We start from the raw sequence: 18,543 nt of genomic DNA, 5'->3' as shown, positions 1-18,543 counted from the left end.
CCCACAACTTCCTTTCAGGTAGTTGTAGAGAGCAATAAGGTCTCCTCTGAGCCTCCTCTTCTCCAGACTAAACAACCCCAGTTCCCTCAGCCACTCCTCTTAGGACTTGTGTTCCAGGACCTTTTGTTTTTGTTTTGAGGCCTCAGAAGGGCAGAATAGAGGGGGAAAATCACCTCCCTCGACCTTCTGGCCGCCCCTCTGCTGATGCAGCCCAGGATGTAGTTGGCCTTCAGGGCTGCAAGCGTGCGCTGCTGGCTCATGTCAAGATTTTGTCCACCAGAACCCCCAAGTCCTTCTCTGTAGGGCTGCTCTCAATGAGTTCTTCTCATTGTTTCATGTCAGCAGCCTTTCCCTCATCCACTAGGCTGGTCACCCACTCATAGAAGGAGATGAGGTTGGTCAAGCAGGACTTGCTTTTCACGATCCCATGCTGACTGGGCCTGATTCCCCCATTGTCCCGCAGATGCTGTGTGATTGCACTCAAGATGACCTGCTCCATCACCTTTCCTGGCACCGAGGTCAGGCTGACAGGCCTGTAGTTCCCTGGGTCCTCCTTATGGACCATTCTTATAGATGGGTGTCACAATAGTAAGTCTCCAGTCATCTGGGACCTCTCCAGATGACCATGACTCCTGATAGATGATGGAGCGCGGCCCAGCAATCACATCCACCAGCTCCCTCAGCACCCTTAGGTGGATCCCATCTGGCCCCATGGACTTGTGACAGTCCAGGTGGAGCAGCAGGACTCTAACTGTTTCCACCTGGGTTGTGGGAGGTTTCTTCTGCTCCCTGTCCCAGACTTCCAGGTCAGGAGGCTGAGTACCCTGGGGATAAGTGTTCAGACTAGTAAAGACAGATGTAAAGAACCTCAGCCTTTTCCTTATCATTTGTAGTCATGTTTTCCCCTGCATCCAGTAAAATACGGAGATTCTCCAAAAAATACAGATTGTGGAGTTGCATGAGGTTGGGGGGGGGTTGTTTGTTTTGGTTCTTGTTTTTTTTCGTTTTGCTTTGGAGGGATGTTGTTTGCATGTTTCTTAATTTACTGCTTACGGAAAAAATATTTCATGGAGATGGATGTTTTCATAGCATTTCCAAGATACACATATGTATCGACCACAATAAAACTGTAATTTCTAGGACCAGTGCATATTCAAGTGAAAGAAGGGTTGAAGTACTGAATCTTAGGTTTATAATCGTAAATTTAATGAAGAAGCCTTTGAGTAATATTCTACTTCTTGAAGGACATGAGCATATGTGGTGGTTTTACCCCGCTGGGCAGCTGAACTCCCCCACAACCGTTCTCTCCCTCTTCTCAAAGGGAAAGTATGATGGAAATGGCTCAAGGGTTGAGATAAGGACAGGGAGGTTGCTTGCCAATTATTGTTACGGGCAAAACAGACTCATCATAGGGAGATTAATATAATTTATTGTCTATCACTAGCAGACTAGAACACTGAGAAACTAAAAGCAAAATGAAAACACCTTTCCACCTCCCCATCCACCTTGTTCTATGTCCTCCCCCTGAGCCGCACAGGGGAACAGGGAATGGGGGTTGCAGTCAGTCCATAATGCTTCATCTCTGCCTCACTTTCACAGTCGCTCTCTTCCTGTGTCTCCAACGTGGGGTCCCTTCCATGGAATGCAGTACTTCCCGAACTAATCCTATTTGGGCTTCCCACAGGCAGCAGCTCTTCAAGAGCTGCTCCAGTATGGGTCCATACCATGGGGTCCATCTCTCAGGAGCAAACTGCTCCAACCTGGGTCCCCCATGGGCGGTAGCTCTGGCCTGGACTCTGCTCCTGCATAGGCTTTCCATGGGCTGCAGCCTCCTTCAGGCCAGATACACCTGCTCCAATGTGGGCTCCTCCACAGGCTGCAGAGTGGAAATCTGTTCCACCATGGTACACCATGGGCTGCAGAGGGACAGCCTGCTCCACCATGGTCGTCACCACAGGCTGCAGGGGAACCTCTGCTCTGGCGCCTGGAGCACCTCCTCCCCCTTCTTCTTCACTGACCTTGGTGTCTGCAGGGTTGTTTCTTACACCTCTCTCCCAGCTGCTGTTGCACAGCAGGGGTTTTGTTTGTTTGTTTTCCCTTTTAAAATTATGCTCTCACAGAAGCACAACCAATGTTGCTCATTGGCTCAGCTCTGGCCAGCAGCAGGTCCCTTTTTCAGGTGGCTGAAATTGTCTCTTACCTAACATGGGGCAGCTTCTGGATTCTTCTCACAGAGGCCACCCCTGCAGCCCCCCTGCTACCAAACCCTTGCCACGTAAACCCCATACAGCATCTTGGTCAAAGACCCCTTAACGTGATAATAGATGGTAGCATAAAGATTTAGCAACCTTTCAAGAATGCATGCCAGGCTCTCCCTTCCCCAAGCTATTAATATTACATTTGCCTTTGTAAACTTGGAGTCATAGAACAGCCCGAGTTGGAAGGGACCCGCAAGGATCATCGAGTCCAACTCCTGGCTCCACACAAGACTACCCAGAAATCAAACCACACGTCTGACAGTGTTGTCCAAATGCTTCTTGACCTCTAGCAGGCTTGGTGCCATGACTACTTCTTTGGGGCACCCATTCCAGTGCCCAGCCACCCTCTTAGTGAAGAACCATTTCCTAATATCCAATCTGAATGTCCCTGATGCAGCTTTATGCTCCCAGTGTTCACCAGAGAGAACAGATTAGTGCCTCCCTCTGCTCTGCCTTGTGAGGAGGCTGTAGACTGTGATGAGGTCACCCCTCAGTCTCCTCTTCCCTAGGCTGAACAAACCAAGTGACCTCAGCTGCTCCTCATACGTCCTGTCCTCTAGAGCCTTCACCATCTTTGTAGCCCCTCTTTGGACACTCTCTAATAGTTTCATATCTTTCTTTTATTGTGGTGCCCAAAACTGCACATGGTACTCAAGGTAAGGCCATATCAGTACAGAGTAGAACGGGACAAACACTTCCTCCAAATGGCTAGCTCTGCCATGCTTGATGCACCCCAGGATATGATTGGCCCTTTTGGTTGCCAGGGCACACTGCTGACTCATATTCAACTTGCTATCAACCAGAACCTCTGGATCTCTTTCTGTGGGGCTGCTCTCCTGCCTCTCATCCTGCAATTTGTGCATATATCAAGGGTTGCCCTGTCCCAGGTGCAAGTTGAATTGTCCCAGGTTGCTCTTGTTGAATTTCATACGAAATTTCTCAGCCCTCTAATTTGTCAAGATCTCTATACAAGGCCTCTCTACCCTCAAGGGAGTCAACAGCCTCTCCTGATTTAGTATCATCCGCAAACTTATTTAGTATACATTTGAGTCCTGCGTCCAGGTCATTTATAAAAACATTGAAGAGAACTGTCCCTAAAATGGAGTCCTGTGGAACCCCACTAGTGACTGGACACCAGCCTGATATAATCCCATTTACTATAAACCTTTGAGCCTGACCCGTCAGCCAATTGTTCACCCATCGTAATATGTATTTATCTAGCTGTATGTTGGACATTTTGTCCAGAAGGATACTGTGAGAAACAGTATTGAAAGTTTTTCTGAAATCCAAAAAGATTACATCTAATGGCTTCCTTTGGTCAACTAGATGGGTAACTGTCCTGGTTTCAGTTAGAACAGAATTAATTTTCTTCCTAGTAGCTGGTGGAATGCTGTGTTTTGGCTTAGGATGAGAAGAGTGCTGATAACACCCCGATGTTTTAATTGTTGCAGAGCAGTGCTTATACCAAGCCAAGGACATCTCAGCCTTTTGCTCTGTCCTGCCAACAGGCAGGCTGGGGGTGCAGTAAGAGCTGGGAGGGGACAGACCCAGGACAGGTGACCCAAACTAGCCAAAGGGGTATTCCATACCATCTGACGTCATGCTAAACAATATATAGGGGTGGCTAGCCGGGGGAGGGGGCCGGACTGCTCGGGGTTAAGCTGGGCATCGGTCAGCGGGTGGTGAGCAATTGCATTGTGCATCACTTGTTTGTACATATTATTATTACTTTCCTATTATCACCATTGTAACATTATTGTTATTATTGTTATTATTATTTTGTTATTATTATTTTCCTGTCTTATTAAACTGTCTTTATCTCAACTCACGGGCTTCACTTTCCATTTCTCTCCCCCGTCCCAGAGAGGGAGGGGGGAGGGTGAGCGAACGGCTGCGTGGTGTTTAGCTGCCAGCCGGGTTAAACCATGACAGTCTTTTTGGCGCCCAACGTGGGGCTCGAAAGGTTGAGATAACGGCAGATCTGACCACAGTGTGTTAAACTAAAATTGGTGTAAGTATTAGACCTGCTTAATAGTTACTTGTCATAATGCTGATTGCTTTAATCTCAACTCTGCTGCGCCTGTTTTCCAAATTGAGTATTATAGTACATTATTTTCCGTATTTGCTCTCTGTCATGTTGTTTATCCTCTCTGGGCCCTGGTTTCAGATCATTATGGTACTGAGTGTTGTAGCAATGGCTTATGAGACGATGAGATATCTGGTCATGACTCTAACTTGGTATTTGTACTCAGTAACATCGTCGACTCTGTATTTTGGAAACTGTATCTTGGAAACTATTAGCAATTATACCTATTGTTTTTTTCCATTAGGGAGTCAATCTGTGGAGGGGAAAGGGGAAGATATTTTCTCTTACTTGATTACTCTCCCTTTCTCCTTCACCACCCCTGTATCCTCCTGGATCACTATGCCTTCCTCCTTCACCACCCTCTTACCCTCCGAGCTTGCTACAATAGCTCTCCAAGATATTGAATATCCTTGGGATACTCAGACCAGCATAGTCTTGTTGTTCTGCCTCCTGAATGCGCTTCAGGTTCTGCTTAAAGTTAAACAACTACTTAGGAAGCTCATCCGGAGATCTGCCCGGAGGCAGTATAGTTGTGGGTGGCAGGGAGTATGGGAGGATATGGGCAGGCATCTGGAGCAGTTGGCACCCCCAGTGTTTTGGAAATTCACCCCTGAACAACTGCAAAATCCTCAAAAACTGGCAGAATGCTTGAGAAAAAGGTGTCATGATTCTGGCAGTTCCAAAGTAACACAAATCATTGTAACATGCTGGGGCCTGGCTCATGCCTATCGAGCTGCCATTGATACTGCTATCAACTTAGTGACAGACCCTGCGGCCACTCCAAGCCCTGTGACAGATCCAACGGCCACTGTGACCCCTACGGTGGACTCTGCAGCCGCTCCAGTCCCAGCTTCTGCAGATGCTCCAATCCCAGCTCCTGCAGCCACTCCAGTTCCAGCTCCTGCAGCTGCTCCAGTTCCAGCTTCTGCAGATGCTCCAATCCCAGCTCCTGCAGCCGCTCCAGTCCCAGCTCCTGCAGCCACTCCAGTTCCAGCTCCTGCAGCCGCTCCAGTCCCAGCTCCTGCAGCCGCTCCAGTCCCAGCTCCTGCAGCCGCTCCAGTCCCAGCTCCTGCAACTGCTCCAACTCCAGTTCCTGCAGCCACTCCAGCTCCGGTTCCTGCAGCTGCTCCAGCTCCCGCAGCCGCTCCAGCTCATGTGGCTGGGTCAGAGAAAAGAGCTGTAGCAGTGCAAGTTGACCCTGCAGAGGGTATTCCAACCCCTGTGGCAGACCCTGTAACGGGGTCAGAGAAACGAGCTGTAGCAGTGCAAGTTGACCCTGCAGAGGGTATTCCAACCTCTGTGGCAGACCCTGTAACAAGGTCAGAGAAACGAGCAGTAGCAGTGCAAGCTGCCCCTGTAGAGAAGGTGAAAAAATGGTATAGAGATTCAGGTCGTTTAGAACGCAGAGAGTCTTCTGCCAAATCTAGGTATAGAGACGACGGAGACGACGACGACGCTGGGCCATCAAGGGTTCAGGAGGAGGAAGATGAGGATGCCGAAAAATCAACAGTAACTACCCGAAGCCTAAACGAGCGTGAGTTACGAGATGTGCGAAAAGATTTTGGTCGCTGTATAGGTGAGCAGCTTGTCACCTGGCTGCTCCGATGCTGGGACACTGGAGCTAATTGTGTGGAATTAGACGGCAGGGAAGCCAAGCGACTGGGATCCCTTGCTAGAGACGCAGGCATTGACAAAGCAATTGCAGATGGAGCACAATCTCACAGCCTCTGGAGGCGTCTCCTCTCAGCTGTGAGGGAAAGGTATCCCTTCAAGGAAGAACTTTTATGTCTACCAGGCAAGTGGACCACTATGGAGAAGGGAATCCAGTACCTGAGGGAATTAGCCGTACGGGAAGTGATTTATGAGGATCCAGACCTCAGACAAACATCCAAAGATCCAGATGAAGTCAGGTGTACACGACCCATGTGGCGGAAGTTTGTACGGAGTGCACCATCATCATATGCCAGCTCATTGGCAATAATGGCCTGGAAAGAGGATGAGGAACCCACAGTGGATGAAGTGGCTAAACAACTCCGGCAGTACGAAGAAAGTCTCTCCTCTTCCTTACAGGCCTGCGTCTCAGCTGTGGAGAAACTTTCTGAAAAGGTTCACCAACTTGAAGAGAATCTATCATCCTCCCCACCTGAACCAACCAGTGTCCACCGACCAAAAGAGAACACTGTGGAGAAACTTTCTGAAAAGGTTCACCAACTTGAAGAGAGATTATTCTCCTCCATACCTGTACAGAGCAGTGTCTCAGCTATCAGGGGTAGGCGTTCATCCACACAAGGAAGACGATATGGTGGGTACTCACCCCGTGCCACCCTGTGGTTTTACTTACGAGACCATGGAGAGGACATGAGAAAATGGGATGGAAAATCTACTGCGACCCTAGAGGCACGGGTACGTGAGTTGCAAAAGAAAACAATCAAGAAAAAGGGATTTTCTGAAAAGTTTGCTGCTCCAACTTCCAGCAGACAGTCCTTCAAACACAGAAATGAAGAAGATTCTGACCAGGATTAGGGGAGCCCTGCCTCCAGCCAGGGGGAGGAAAGGGACAATCGAGTTTATTGGACTGTGTGGATTCGATGGCCTGGCACGTCAGACGCACAGAAGTATAAGGCTTTAGTAGATACTGGTGCACAATGTACTATAATGCCATCGAGCTATAAAGGACCAGAGCCCATCTATATTTGCGGAGTGACAGGCGGATCTCAGCAGTTGACTGTATTGGAGGCTGAAGTGAGTCTGACTGGGAATGAGTGGGAAAAGCACCGCATTATAACTGGCCCGGATGCTCCATGTATCCTTGGCATAGACTATCTTAGAAGAGGGTATTGCAAGGACCCAAAAGGGTTCCGGTGGGCTTTTGGTATAGCTGCCTTAGAGACAGAAGGCATTAAACAATTATCTACCTTGCCTGGTCTCTCAGAGGACCCCTCTGTTGTGGGGTTGCTGAGGGTCGAAGAACAGCAAGTGCCAATCGCTACCACAACTGTGCACCGGCGGCAATATCGCACTAACCGAGACTCCCTGATTCCCATCCATAAGCTAATTCGTCAGTTGGAGAGCCAAGGAGTGATCAGCAAGACTCATTCACCTTTCAATAGTCCCATATGGCCAGTGCGAAAGTCTAGTGGCGAGTGGAGACTAACAGTGGACTATCGTGGCCTGAACGAAGTGACGCCACCACTGAGTGCTGCAGTGCCGGACATGCTGGAACTTCAGTACGAACTTGAATCGAAGGCAGCGAAGTGGTACGCCACAATTGATATCGCTAATGCATTTTTCTCCATCCCTCTAGCAGCAGAGTGCAGGCCACAATTTGCCTTCACTTGGAGGGGAGTCCAATATACTTGGAATCGGCTGCCCCAGGGGTGGAAACACAGCCCTACCATTTGCCATGGGCTGATCCAGTCTGCACTAGAGTAGGGGGAAGCTCCTGAACACCTGCAGTACATCGATGACATTATTGTGTGGGGTGACACAGCAGAGGAAGTTTTTGAGAAAGGGAAGAAAATAGTCCAAATCCTTCTGAAAGCCGGTTTTGCCATAAAACAAAATAAAGTCAAAGGACCTGCACGAGAGATCCAGTTTTTAGGAATAAAATGGCAAGATGGGCGTCGTCAAATCCCAATGGATGTGATCAACAAAATAACAGCTATGTCTCCACCAACTAACAAAAAAGAAACACAGACTTTCCTAGGTGTTGTGGGGTTTTGGAGAATGCACATCCCAAATTACAGTCTGATTGTAAACCCGCTCTACCAAGTAACCCGTAAGAAGAATGAGTTTGAATGGGGCCCTGAACAACGACAAGCGTTTGAACAAATCAAGCAGGAAATAGTCCATGCAGTAGCCCTTGGGCCAGTTCGAACAGGACCAGATGTAAAGAATGTGCTCTACACTGCAGCCGGGGAGAACGGCCCCACCTGGAGCCTCTGGCAGAAAGAACCTGGGGAAACTCGAGGTCGGCCCCTGGGGTTTTGGAGTCGGGGATACAGAGGATCTGAGGCCCGCTATACTCCAACTGAAAAGGAGATATTGGCAGCATATGAAGGAGTTCGATCTGCTTCGGAGGTGGTCGGTACTGAAGCGCAGCTCCTCCTAGCACCCCGATTGCCAGTACTAGGCTGGATGTTCAAGGGAAGGGTCCCTTCTACGCATCATGCAACTGATGCTACGTGGAGCAAGTGGGTTGCACTGATTACTCAGCGGGCTCGAATAGGAAACCCCAGTCGCCCAGGAATATTGGAAGTGATTATGGACTGGCCAGAAGGCAAATACTTTGGGATATCATCAGAGGAGGAGGTGGGTCGTGCTGAAGAAGCCCCACTGTACAACCAGTTACCAGAGAATGAAAAGAAATATGCCCTGTTCACTGATGGGTCCTGTCGTATTGTGGGGAAGCATCGAAGATGGAAGGCTGCTGTATGGAGCCCTACACGACGAGTTGCAGAAGCTGCTGAGGGAGAAGGTGAATCGAGTCAGTTTGCAGAAGTGAAGGCCATTCAGCTGGCTTTAGACATTGCTGAACGAGAAAAATGGCCAGTTCTCTATCTCTACACCGATTCATGGATGGTAGCAAATGCCCTGTGGGGATGGTTACAGCAATGGAAGCAAAACAACTGGCAGCGTAGGGGCAAACCCATCTGGGCTGCTGCTTTGTGGCAAGACATTGCTGCTCGGGTAGAGAACCTGGCTGTGAAAGTACGTCACGTAGATGCTCATGTGCCCAAGAATCGGGCTACTGAAGAACATCAAAACAACCAGCAGGTGGATCAGGCTGCTAAGATTGAAGTAGCTCAGGTGAACCTGGATTGGCAGCATAAAGGTGAATTATTTATAGCCCGATGGGCCCATGACACCTCAGGCCATCAAGGTAGAGATGCAACATACAGATGGGCTCGTGATCGAGGGGTGGACCTGACCATGGACGCTATAGCACAGGTTATTCATGACTGTGAAACATGTGCTGCAATCAAGCAAGCCAAACGGTCAAAGCCTCTTTGGTATGGAGGACGATGGCTGAAATATAAATATGGAGAGGCCTGGCAGATTGATTACATCACACTCCCTCAAACTCGCAATGGCAAGCGCCACGTACTTACAATGGTGGAAGCAACCACCGGATGGCTGGAAACATATCCTGTGCCTCATGCCACCGCCCGGAACACTATCCTGGGCCTTGAAAAGCAAGTCCTATGGCGACATGGTACCCCAGAAAGAATAGAGTCAGACAATGGAACTCCTTTCCGAAACAACCTTATAGACACTTGGGCCAAAGAACATGGTATTGAGTGGGTGTATCACATCCCCTATCATGCACCAGCCTCCGGGAAAGTTGAACGATACAATGGACTGTTAAAGACTACATTAAAAGCAATGGGCACTGGAACATTCAAAAATTGGGATACGCATTTGGCAAAGGCCACCTGGTTAGTCAATACTAGGGGATCTGCCAACCGAGCTGGACCTGCCCAATCAAACCTGTTACGTACTGTAGATGGGGATAAAGTTCCTGTAGTGCATGTAAGAAATATGCTGGGTAAAACAGTCTGGGCTACTCCTGCCTCAGGAAAAGGCAAACCTATTCGTGGAATTGTTTTCGCTCAGGGACCTGGATACACTTGGTGGGTGATGCAAAAGAACGGAGAGGTCCGGTGTGTACCTCAAGGAGATTTAATAATGGGTGAGAATAGCCCATGAACTGAATTGTACCTTGTTAATTACTATATAATACTGTATGTTATCACTACTATGACTACTGTAGGTGACTAATTAGAATGTATGGAAAAGAGTGTAACCTGAGCATGACATAAATGGTATGGAATAAGGGGTGGATAGATGTCCTGGTTTCAGTTAGAACAGAATTAATTTTCTTCCTAGTAGCTGGTGGAATGCTGTGTTTTGGCTTAGGATGAGAAGAGTGCTGATAACACCCCGATGTTTTAATTGTTGCAGAGCAGTGCTTATACCAAGCCAAGGACATCTCAGCCTTTTGCTCTGTCCTGCCAACAGGCAGGCTGGGGGTGCAGTAAGAGCTGGGAGGGGACAGACCCAGGACAGGTGACCCAAACTAGCCAAAGGGGTATTCCATACCATCTGACGTCATGCTAAACAATATATAGGGGTGGTTAGCCGGGGGGAGGGGGCCGGACTGCTCGGGGTTAAGCTGGGCATCGGTCAGCGGGTGGTGAGCAATTGCATTGTGCATCACTTGTTTGTACATATTATTATTACTTTCCTATTATCACCATTGTAACATTATTGTTATTATTGTTATTATTATTTTGTTATTATTATTTTCCTGTCTTATTAAACTGTCTTTATCTCAACTCACGGGCTTCACTTTCCATTTCTCTCCCCCGTCCCAGAGAGGGAGGGGGGAGGGTGAGCGAACGGCTGCGTGGTGTTTAGCTGCCAGCCGGGTTAAACCACGACAGTAACCTGTCATAAAAGGAAATTAAGTTAGTTAAGCAGGACTTTTCCCTCATAAACCCGTGTTGGCTATGACCAATGACTGCATTGTCTTTTAGGCATTTCAGGAAACTGAGGTAAGATACTGTTGATCAGCGGGTGCTTCTTTCTTGTTGCAAATGGATCATCTCGGCTAAGCAGCGGCACAGAGATACTGCCACTGGAAGTCACAAGTGGCTTACTCATATCTTGTATGGGTGTGAAGTATTGATCTGGGAGCTCAGTGAAGGCTTTTGGGAGCCAGTGCCTTTCAGATTGCCTTGGTTCAAGTCTTTCTGTGTTTCTCACATCTGATTCTGCATTATTTTTGGTTCCTGTGTCAAAGTTGCTGATTTCTCACATGAGGCACAGTGAACATAGTTATCAGAGAATTTTGGACTCTACAAAATATAATTTTAAGGGAGTTTATGATTTGAGCATAGGTAAGTTCCAGTAAACATATATCTTTTCAGCTAAAGTCTTGTTAAGTACTTTTTTTTTATGTCAAGTTAATTCATTTCTTAAGGCTGTAATTTATACAGAAATCCAGATTTTATTTTATTTTTTTAATTTACATCGTGATAATAGAAAACAATTCAATTCCCTTTGAAACCATTATGCATTTTTACCCATCTGTTATCCATTCATGATAATTTTCTGTTCTTTCTGCTGAAATAATGATTATAACATTTTTATTTCTATGGAGAATGTTGAAATTAAAGCAGCAAACCCGTGGTGAATACCTGATTATAAAAGAAAACAAAACTAATGCGAGTTACTGTTTTGTCTTTCAATATGTACAGTGAAGACTGGCAAATGTCTGGGTCAGGGTCAGTATCGGGAACTGGTTCTGATTCTGAATCAGAGGAAGATAGAGAGAAAAGCAGTTGTGAAGAGAGTGAATCTGACTATGAGCCAAAAAACAAGGTCAAAAGCCAGAAACCTCCAAGGAGGTAAGAAGTCTCACATTTTGGATACTCTAGTACTATTTCAAATTAGAAATTGAGTATTGTACTACTGTATAGGCAAATGAAAACATTAATACATATTACAGAAACTGAAGACTAAGCTACAAAAGATGTTATCATACCAGTGTTTTGTGTTGAATGCCTCTGTACTGTATCTGAAAGTGGTGTAACTGAGCAGTCATGAAATATATGTATTAAGAAACAAATACAGAAGGCTTGTGGTTGTACATGTTGAAACCCCACTGTTCTATTTTACTGTTTTCAAGAATTAAGCCAAAAAATGGTAAAAAGAATGCAGGACAGAAAAAGAGGCAGCTTGATTCATCAGATGATGATGATGACGATTATGACAAGAGAGGATCTCGTCGCCAGGCAACAGTCAATGTTAGTTACAAAGAAGCTGAAGAAGCTAAGACAGATTCTGATGACTTGCTGGAAGTTTGTGGAGAAGATGTCCTGCAGCCTGAAGAAGATGAATTTGAAACTATAGAGAAGTTTATGGATAGTCGAATTGGCCGAAAAGGAGGTATTTTTTTTAAATCAGTGTTCTTAAGATCACAGAATGTTAGGGATTGGAAGGGACCTTGAAAGATCATCTAGTCCAATCCCCCTGCCAGAGCAGGAACACCTAAATCATGTCACACAGGAACACGTCTAGGCAGGTTTTGAGTGTCTTCAGAGAAGGAGACTCCACAACCCCCCTGGGCAGCCTGTTCCAGTGTTCTGTCACCCTCACTGTAAAAAAGTTTTGTCTCATATTTAAGCGGAACCTCTTATGTTCCAGCTTGCACCCATTGCCCCTTGTCCTGTCATTAGATGTCACTGAGAAGAGCCTGGCTCCGTCCTCCTGACACTCACCCTTTACATATTTATAAACATTAATAAGGTCACCCCTCAGTCTCCTCCAAGCTAGAGAGACGCAGCTACCTCAGCCTTTCCTCATAAGGGAGATGCTCCACTCCATTAATCATCCTTGTGGCTCTGAGATGGACTCTCTCAAGCAGTTCCCTGTCCTTCTTGAACTGAGGGGCCCAGAACTGGATGCAATATTCCAGATGCGGTCTCACCAGGGCAGAGTAGAAGGGGGGGGAGAACCTCTCTCGAACTACTAACCACACCCCTTCTGATACACCCCAGGATGCCATTGGCCTTCTTGGCCACAAGGGCACAGTGCTGGCTCATGGTCATCCCGCTGTCCACCAGGACCCCCAGGTCCCTTTCCCCTTCACTGCTGTCCAGCAGGGCAGTCCCCAACTTATACTGGTGTCTGGGGTTGTTCTTGCCCAGATGCAGGACTCTACACCTGCCCTTGTTATATTTCATTAAATTTTTCCCCGCCCAATTCTCCAGCCTGTCGAGGTCCCACTGGGTGGCAGCACAGCCTTCCAGCATGTTATCCACTCCTCCCAGTTTAGTGTCGTCAGTGAACTCACTGATGGTGCACTCCATTCCCTCATCCAAGTCATTGATGAATGTATTGAACACCGGTCCCAGTACTGACCCTTGAGGGACTCCACTAGATACAGGCCTCCAACTCGACTCCATCCCATTGACCACAACCCTCTGGCTTCTTCTCTTCAGCCAGTTTACAGTCCACCTCACTACCCGATCGTCCAGACCACGCTTCCTCAGTTTAGCTGCAAGGATGCTGTGGGAGACGGTGTCAAAGGCTTTACTGAAATCAAGATAGACCATGTGCACTGCCTTTCCATCATCTATCCACCTGGTTATATCCTCATAAAAGGCTATCAGGTTGGTCAAGCACAACTTCCCTTTGGTGAAGCTATGTTGACTGCCCCTAATGATCCTTTTATCCTTGATATGAATAGAGACAATGCCAAGGATAAGTTGTTCCATCACCTTACTAGGGATGGAGGTGAGGCTGACCGGTCTATAGTTACTCAGGTCCTTCTTCTTGCCCTTTTTGAAGACCAGAGTGACATTTGCTTTCCTCCAATCCTCAGGCACCTCTCCCGTTCCCCACGACTTACCAAAGATGATGGAGAGTGGCCTAGCAATGACTTCCGCCAGCTCCCTCAGCACCTGCGGGCACATCCCATTAGGACCCATGGACTTATGGATGTCCAGATTTCTTAATCGGTACTTAACCCAGCCCTCATCAACCAAGGCAAACTCCTTTATTCTGACTTCCTCTGGGGACTCAGGGGTACGGGGCTCCTCAGGACAGCCTCTGGCATTATAGACAGAGGCAAAGAAGGCATTCAGTAACTCTGCTTTCTCTTTATCTTTTGTCACCAGGGCACCCACCTAATTCATCAGTGGGCCTACATTGCCTCTACTGTTAGTTTTATCTACAGTGTATTTGAAGAAGCCTTTTCTGTTGTCCCTGACCCCTCTTGCAAGGTTTAATTCTAAAGAGGCCTTAGCTTTCCTAGTTGCTCCCCTATATCCTCTGACAACAGCCTTATATTCCTCCCAAGTGGCCAGCCCCTCCTTCCATGATCTGTAGACTCTCCTCTTCCACTTGAGTTTGCCCAGCAATTCCCTGTTTAACCATGCAGGTCTCCTGGCTCTTTTTCCTGACTTCCTACCTGTTGGGATGCTCTGTTCTTGAGCTCAGAAGAAGCAGTCATTGAAAGCTAACCAGCTATCTTGGGCTCCTTTTCCTTCAAGTACCTTGTCCCATGGGATTTCCCCTAGCAAATGCTTGAAAAGGCCAAAGTTGACCCTACTGAAGTTGTGATTCTGCTCGGTATTCTGTTCCTGCCACACGAGATCCTAAACTCCACCATCTCATGGTCACTGCAACCAAGGCTGCCTTCACCGTTTCAACCAGCCCCTCTTTGTTAGTGAGGACAAGATCCAGCAGCGCTCCTCTCCTAGTTGGCACATCCACCATTTGCATCAGGAAGTTATCATCAATACACTGAAGGAACCTCCTGGATTGCGGATGGCTGGCTGAGTAGGCCTTCCAGCAAATGTCAGGGTAGTTGAAATCCCCCACAATAACCAGGGCCTGTTATCGCAAGGCTGCTATCAGCTGCCTGTAGAAGGCCTCATCAACTTCCTCATCTTGATCTGGTGGCCTGTAATAGACACCCACAACAGTATCCCCCATGCCAGCCTGCCCCTTAATTCTCACCCACAGACTCTCAACTTGCTCCTCATCTGCCCCAAACAGTACTCAATACAATGTAGTTGCTCTCTCACGTAAAGAGCAACTCCGCCACCTTGCCTTGCTGGCCTGTCTTTTCTGAGAAGGACATACCCATCCGTGACCACATTCCAGTCACTTGAGCTGTCCCACCATGTCTCTGTAATTGCCATGAGATCATAGTCTCCTGACTGAACATGGATTTCTAATTCCTCCTACTTATTCCCCATGCCACGTGCATTGGTGTAGAGGCACTTCGGGGAGCGAGCTGAGCACGCCGATTTCACCCTAGGGGAGTGGGAGGCCTCCCGGTCTTCCTCACTGCTAGAGTGCTGCCCCACCATTGCAAGCCCAGGTACAACCCCATCCCCTTATGGATTTAGTTTAAAGCTTTCCAAATGAGCCCTGCTAATTCCTGTCCCAGAACCCTTTTGCCCCCTGTGAGATAAACCTTTCCCACGTATTACTGTCAGGCCTGGTGTCTTATAAAACCAGCCATTATCAAAGAACCCAAAGCCCTGCCTATAGCACCAGTCATACAGCAAATCATTTATGGACCAGATCCTTCTATTCCGTCTCATGTCATCACCCCAGATCAGAAGGAGGAAATGACTTGTTCCCCAGACTCTTTCACCAACTGTCCCAAGGCCTTGAAATCTTTCTTCATTCCCGTCAGACTACGGGATGCATCTTCCTCTCCACCTATCTGGAAGATCAGCAGTGGGTAGTAGTCTGTGGAGCGCAGCAGGTTGGGGAGTATCCTGGTGATATCCCTGATCCAGGCTCCAGGAAGATGGTGGAGTACATTGTGCAATATAAATGTCAGTTGTTCTCAGCTGTAGGTCACCTGTGATTGTAAACAATAAGTTTAAAAATACCAGGGAATCATCTTGTTTTTCATACTCATATGTGTATGTTTCTTTTGTAAACTTTATAAAATAAAGCATAGAAGAACTTGCATAACTAATGAAAAAATAAAAAAAAATACGTGGAAGATAGCTCCATATTACGCAACTGCATACCATGCTGTTAAACTACTATTTGTACAGTTTATTGATTACATGATAGGTATAAACTGTTTATAGTGAGGCAGAGAAAGTGGACTGGATAGGGCATCTAACAAGTAGGCTGAACCCTAAAGGATGGTATTGGGAAGGCTGAAGCACTGAGATGGTGATTTCAGGTATTCCTGTATAATTAGTCTCAATACAATACAATGGATGGTGGAATGGCTACAAAGTGCATCTAAAATTTCAGTAATGTGCTTGGATATGAATTTCTAAAATTTTATGAATTATGATAGGGGTCTCATTTTCATTAGCTGATAGGATGCAGTATCCTACTTAAGTGTTTTTTTAGTCTGAAAATTAGGGTTCAAATCATAGAAAATTTGGCCCCCCTCACACTTCAAAACTGCCTTTCTTCATGGGTTATACCTAAGTTCTAGAGTTTCTGATATGCTATAGAGCTTGCACTCTCTTCCCTCTCACCTTCCTTCTCCCATACTGTCCTAAATGCCATTGTATCTTTACTCCAGCCACTTACTCAAATGCAAAGTATCACTGCTGTGTTAAAAGCCTTTTGAATAAGGCTTCTTGTATTCTGTATGCTTAGATGTTACTGTTTGTGCTGTTCTTTGTTATTGTCACTCTCTTGCTAGATCTAGACCCTGAATCTGGTTGGGTCCAGATGAAGGGTCTAGATCTTCCTTTCTTGGCTCTTCTCACAGAAATGAGCTTGTTTACAGATGAAGCATACTAGCAGCAGTAATACAGACTTAATGTAATTAAAACTTACTCCACATAAAATTCCAAATGCAGGGGGAAAAATGTTGTAAAAAGAGGTTAGGAAGACATAACACAAGATCAGTACATTCCAATAAGCAAGAAATCAGGCAAAAATGCTGGGAGGCAAGAATGAAAGATCAAGGAGCTCCTGGCCAAACTAAAAAACAAAAAGGAAGCATACAGAGAGTGGAAGCAAGGATGGGTAACCTGGGAAGAATGCAGAAACATTGTCTGAGCATCCAGGGATGAGGTTACGAATGCCAAAGCCAAGATGGAATTGAATCTGTCCATAGATGTCAAGGACAATAAGAAGGGCTTCTATAAGTACATTAGTGACAAAAGGAAGGCTAGGGAAAATGTGGGCCCATTGCTGAACAAGATGGGGAACCTGGTTACACGGGACAGGGAAAAGGCTGAGGTACTGAATGCCTTCTTTGCCTTGGTCTTTACCATCAAGGCTGGCCCTCAGGAATCCCAGGTCCCAGAGACCTGGGGAAAAGGCTGGAGGAAGGAAGATGGATCCATGGTGGGAGATGATCAGGTCAAGGAATACTTAAGCAAACTGGACATTCATAAGTCCATGGGCCCTGATGGGGCCACAAGTACTGAGGGAGCTGGCAGATGTCCTTGCAAGGCCACTCTTGATAATCTTTGCTTGATCATGGTGACTGGGAGAAGTGCCTGAAGACTAAAGGAAAGCAAATGTCACTCATCTTCAAAAAGGGCAAGAAGGAGGACCCTGGGAACTACAGGCCAGTCAGCCCCACCTTGATGCCTGGGAAGGTAATGGAGCAGCTAATCCTGGAAACCATTTCCAGGTATATGAAGGACAAGAAAACCATCAGGAGGAGCCAGCATGGATTCACCAAGAGGAAGTCATGCTTGACCAACCTGATAAGTTTCTATAATGATATGACCAGCCTGATGGATGAGGGGAGAGCAGTGGATATAGTCCACCTGGACTTAGTAAGGCCTTTGACACTGTCTCCCATAAGATCCCCATAGACAAGCTGTTAAAGTGGCCATTGCTGGATGGACAAACAGCAAGGTGGTTTGAAAACTGTCTGAATGGCTGGGCCCAGAGGGTGGTGGTCGGCGGCACAAAGTCTAGTTGGAGGCCAGTAGTAACTAGGGGTGTACTGCAGGGGTCAATACTGGACTCAGTCCTGTTCAACATTTTCATTAATGATCTGGATGATGGAGCAGAGTGTACCCTCAGCAAGTTTGCAGATGACACAAAATAGAGGGGCACGGTGGATACACCAGAGGGTCTTGCTGCCATCCAGAGGGACCTGGACAGACTGGAGAAATGGGCAGAGAGGAACCTCATGCAGTTCAACAAGGGGAAGTACAAAGTCCTGCACATGGAAAGGAACAACCCCAGGCACCGGTACATGCTGGGGGCCACCCAGCTGTAAAGCAACCTTGCAGAAAAGTCTATGGGGGTCCTGGGGGTCACCAAGTCGAGCATGAGCCAGCAATGTGTCCTTGCAGCAAAGAAGGCTAATGATATCCTGGGATGCATTCATTAGGCAAAGTACTGCCAGCAGGTGGAGGGAGGTGATCCTTCCCCTCTACTCGGATTTGGTGAGGCCACACCTGGAGTTTTGTGTCCAGCTCTGGGCTCCCCAGTACAAGAGAGACCTGGATCTACTGGAGAGAGTCCAACAAAGGGGCCACAAAAATGATTAAGGGACTGAAACATCTCTCCTATGAGGAGAGGCTGAGAGAGCTGGGACTGTTTAGCCTGGAGAAGAGAAGGCCCAGGGGTATCTCATCAATGTCTATAAATGCCTGAAGGTAGGATGCGAAGAGGATGGAGCCAGGCTCTTTTCAGTGGTGCCCAGTGACAGGACGAGAGGCAATGGGC

At 47.2% G+C, this 18,543-nt stretch overlaps 1 protein-coding gene across 4 annotated transcripts in view; it reads left to right on the top strand.

Annotated features, from left to right (window-relative positions):
- The window catches only part of LOC116501371 (chromodomain-helicase-DNA-binding protein 1-like), a 92,674-nt gene that overhangs the window by 35,750 nt on the left and 38,381 nt on the right, over positions 1–18,543 (top strand). For all 4 annotated transcript variants that reach the window (XM_032206882.1, XM_032206879.1, XM_032206883.1 and 1 more), the window contains exons 5-6: positions 11,607–11,756; positions 12,038–12,297. In XM_032206882.1, coding sequence (XP_032062773.1) covers positions 11,607–11,756; positions 12,038–12,297 — 410 coding nt within the window. The remainder of the gene's footprint in view (positions 1–11,606; positions 11,757–12,037; positions 12,298–18,543) is intronic.

This window comes from Aythya fuligula, chromosome W (assembly GCF_009819795.1).
Source record: "Aythya fuligula isolate bAytFul2 chromosome W, bAytFul2.pri, whole genome shotgun sequence".
Lineage (NCBI taxonomy): Eukaryota > Metazoa > Chordata > Aves > Anseriformes > Anatidae > Aythya > Aythya fuligula.
Note: the sequence above shows the minus strand (reverse complement) of the source record. Positions and strands in the feature narration are given on the sequence as shown.